The 3,919-nt window shown below is 39.8% G+C and overlaps 1 protein-coding gene across 1 annotated transcript; it reads left to right on the top strand.

Annotated features, from left to right (window-relative positions):
- The first annotated feature begins 2,684 nt into the window (after window positions 1-2,684).
- On the top strand, window positions 2,685-3,695 carry LOC137984075 (uncharacterized). Its single transcript, XM_068831285.1, has one exon. It carries the CDS (start codon window positions 2,692-2,694, stop codon window positions 3,364-3,366), a length of 675 nt encoding a protein of 224 aa, XP_068687386.1. The 5' UTR covers window positions 2,685-2,691; the 3' UTR covers window positions 3,367-3,695.
- Window positions 3,696-3,919: the final 224 nt, after the last annotated feature.

The following is a 3,919-nucleotide window of genomic DNA, read 5'->3' as shown; positions in this document are numbered from 1 at the left end:
CTTTATATTCAATGGTACTATCACCATATCGTAGGCGTGGCAAAGGGCCAGTAAAGGTCTGGTTGGAGATAATCATGGCTTCTGATTTAGAATCGTGGGCTACAAGTCTGTTTGATAAACACCAAGGTGTAGACCTGATCCAATATAGATTGTAGCGTATGAATGATATCATCAATGTTCTCACCGATAGTGTAGATAGTTGTATCGTCAGCAAATAAATACATGTACAGTTCCCCACTCGCTATTGATTCAGCAAGATCGTTAACAAAAATTGAGAATAACTTGGGTCCCAGTATTTGTAGTGTTTTGAGACTTGTCAATCATTTATGTAAATGTCCCACGCCGTCTAGGAGCTAGGACTTTTGTATGTTGTAGTCGTCATGTCTGTTTAGTAAATATACTGTTGTGTTCGGACAAGTGGTTTTCAATTGTTTATTTGTAAACATCACAGTATTGACCCTTGGGGTACCCCAAACCTGACTATCGTGGACTCTGACTTGTTTCCTGAAATTTGAACGAACTGTTGACGCATTGACATGTAGTCAGCGAGACAGGAAAGCAAATTGCCTGAGATACCAATGGCTTTTAGCTTTTCTAGTAAAATTGTATGGTTCACAGTGTCAAATGCTTTCCGGAAGTCTATGAAGAGAACACCGACTTTAAGAGCACTATCCAGGGCTCTTCTCCATGTTTCTGTTGGGTGAAGTAACAGGCTTTCTGTAGAGTAGTTCTTTCGAAATCCCCACTGCCTGGGACTTAACAAGCCATGTGTTTCCAGGTGGCTGTTTAAGGTGTCACAAACAACATTCTAAGATCTTTCCTGGGATACTGAGAAGGGATATTAGTTGTTGACATCAGTTGGCGAACCTTTCTTAAAAATGGGATTAACACGTGACAATTTCCAGGTTGATGGAAAAGATGAGTCATTCACACTCTTATTAAAGACCGGTAAGAGACTGTAAGTAGCAGAGTCACCAATCAGGGACAAGTCCCTCGGCGATAAATTGTCCAACCGGTAGCCTTCTTGGGGTTAGCAGCTTTCTTAATTAATCTTATCCTTTATTAGATCCCAGCAAAAATCAACATTCTCTTTGGTTGGAGTAATTCTGTTGATGAAGTTGTTTAGAGTTGATGAGTCCAGGGAATTAAGTTGCTTAGTTAAGTTTTCGCTAATATTGATAAAAAAGCCATTGAAATACTCAGCTTTAGTTAGATTGCGGGTTATCATCTCCTCATTAGGAACAGAAATTGGACCAATGTTCTTGGCTTTGTGCTTTCTCAAGACTTGATTAGCCAGGCTCCAAAATTCTCAAATACAACTGACCACAAATGCGCAAAACACTTTCCTTCGCTTTGTTATATGTATGTCCTTTATATTCGATACACGTTTAAGCTGTTTCACCGCCAAAGGGCTGCTGGGTTGAAATGTTGCCTTAAACAGCTAAAATTACAGAAGCTTATATCAGTGTTCCTGGATCTTGGAGAAACCATTGGAGAAAGAAGTAACATTGTCTTTAATATTCAAAGTCGATTCAAAGGTAAGGTCAAGGGTAAAATTTATGAGAGTGGATTAAAAATGTGGCTTACGTTTTTCAGTTTCCATTTCCATGGACTGGATGCAACAGAAATTTGTGATTATTGATTTCAATATCAATCAACAAATATTGAGTACTTGAGTTTTATCAATTGATCAATTATTAGCTTTTCGATGATTGATTTCCATCGATTAGATATGCCATGTATAAATGTTGTTTCGTTTTACCCCTGAAGACTCTGATTATCAAATTCCCTGCCCCACCCCCACCCCCTGATTATGAAATCCTACCCCCCCCCCCCCCTACCGTACGACAAAGGTGTCAAATGCCCGGGGTAGACCCAGGGGGATGTTGAAGTTCCATTTGACCGATACATTGTAAACATTTTTAGGAAATTAGAGTACTTGAATACATCACCACTTGCATGTTCAACATAATACTTAGGGTGCGTTCGATTGACCGTATTCCGGAATAAGAGTACGTGGAGTGATGGATTCAAAACGGTATGTCTGGCGTTTTTGAAGCAACAAGGTACGTAATAAAGATATGTTTAAAATAGCATTTTAGCAGGTGTTTGACAATTTTTGTGTGAATCTCCGTAAAAACGAAGGATTTCTAACTCCTATTCCATGTATTCCTATTCCGGAATACGGTCAATCGAACGCACCCTTACGCTGCGTGGCGCGAGTCGACTCTGGGACGGATATCAAACATAAAACACGGAAGTGGCCGTAATAAACCTACCCTTCAGGAATTTTTCTCAGCATTTCTCTTGTAGGATTCTGATGTGAGGTATAGTGTAATTCAAAGTCTCTGTTTGTTGACAGTGCGTCAATTTCTTTGTTCATTTGCTGTTGAAGTTCTTCACTTGATAAATCCAGGCACTTGCGACTAAAGATTAACACGTGCTTTCCCGTGAATGCTTCTGCCATCTTAAAAGTTTCTGCTGAAACAATACCGTTTAAAACAGAATATTTTTGAGAGAAAAATTGTAAATTCCTAGGGGAAACGAATTCAACTCCCTTTCGTAAGAGAAAACAAAGAGAATGCTATTACTTGCGCACGATCGAAACACGAGTGGTGTGGAGTGGGCACTAGGGGTGTCATCGGCTTCAGTCTTACACGAAGTACTACCCTAACTGCTGCCGTTAACAACATGGCGGGCATACAACAGTGTTGGAGTTATGATGATTTTGATCTTGATGACGATGTTTTCGTTTCTCTTGAAGAAGCCATAAGAAAACAAGAAGAAAACTACTTTGGTAACCCGAAGCATTATATGCTATTTTCTGGAGCTGCAATGGGAAGTGATACCTATTGGCAAAAATTAGGCGCCAAATACGGGGTTCGTGTGAAGGCATTTTCCTTCAAGACTCATAACAGGAAAGCTTGTGGTAGAGTTGTTCTCTCCGATGAGCAATTGCAACAGGCTGATGACTTCTTACACATGGCAAACAAAACTTTAAAACGACGTTTCCCAACCGGAAAATTCTACGTAAATAATTTACTTCGAAGGAACTGGCACCAAGTCAAGGATACCAGTGCAGTGTTTGCAATTGGAAAAATTAGCGTCCACGGGAATATAGTCGAGGGCGGCACTGGGTGGGCTGTGCAGATGGCTGTGGACGCCAGGAAACCCGTTTACGTGTTTGACATTGTCAGCAGTGGGTGGAAAATGTATGACTACGGCAAGAAGAAGTTTTCAATTTTTAAGACTGTCCCGAGACTGTCCTTAAATTTTACTGGAATCGGCACAAGAGCATTGCCTGAGAATGGGAAAGCTGCTATTGAAAAAGTATTCCAAGAAACGTTTGGGAAATTGCCAAGATAGGAGTTACAAATTATATTGAGTTACCTACATGTAATAATGTATATAATCCCTCACTTATAATTACACTGATATGAGTTTGCCAATCAGCAAGTTTAGTTTGCAGGTCAAATCACAGGTCACTGTTTTTCCAGTTTGTAACCACCCCTAATGCGTTTCTAGTTCTAACATGAGGACTAAAAGCTATACTGAGATAAAGTTTAGGCCAAAGATTAGCATTAGGAAAGTGTTAGCCTAGGGTTCTTTCAGTATTGGCGAAACAGTACTTTTGATTGGACCATTGAAATACACTTACTTTTGATTCTAGAAGACAGTTATAGGGTAGTGTCTACTTAGCTCCCCAAGTGCTCTCCTTCCACTTCACCCACTCGGTCTGAATAACATTGCTTCTTGCAAATCCAGCAGAACGACTGCCCTAAAACTTATTTTTCACAATATTCTTGTCATTCTGAGAATGAAAATGTGATTGAGGGCAAACGTTTGAGTGCCACTCCATGGAGTACCCTAATAATAGTTAAGAAGGAAGAAAAATATAAATGAATAATTTTTGGAAGTT

This window comes from Montipora foliosa, chromosome 13 (genome assembly GCF_036669935.1).
Source record: "Montipora foliosa isolate CH-2021 chromosome 13, ASM3666993v2, whole genome shotgun sequence".
In the NCBI taxonomy this organism is placed as follows: domain Eukaryota; kingdom Metazoa; phylum Cnidaria; class Anthozoa; order Scleractinia; family Acroporidae; genus Montipora; species Montipora foliosa.
The sequence above is the reverse complement of the archived record's forward strand: the minus strand, read 5'-3'. Positions and strand labels throughout refer to the sequence as shown.

Coding starts and splice junctions, on each gene's coding strand:
- LOC137984075 (XM_068831285.1), top strand. CDS start 2,692: ATGGCGGGCATACAACAGTGTTGGAGTTATGATGATTTTGATCTTGAT.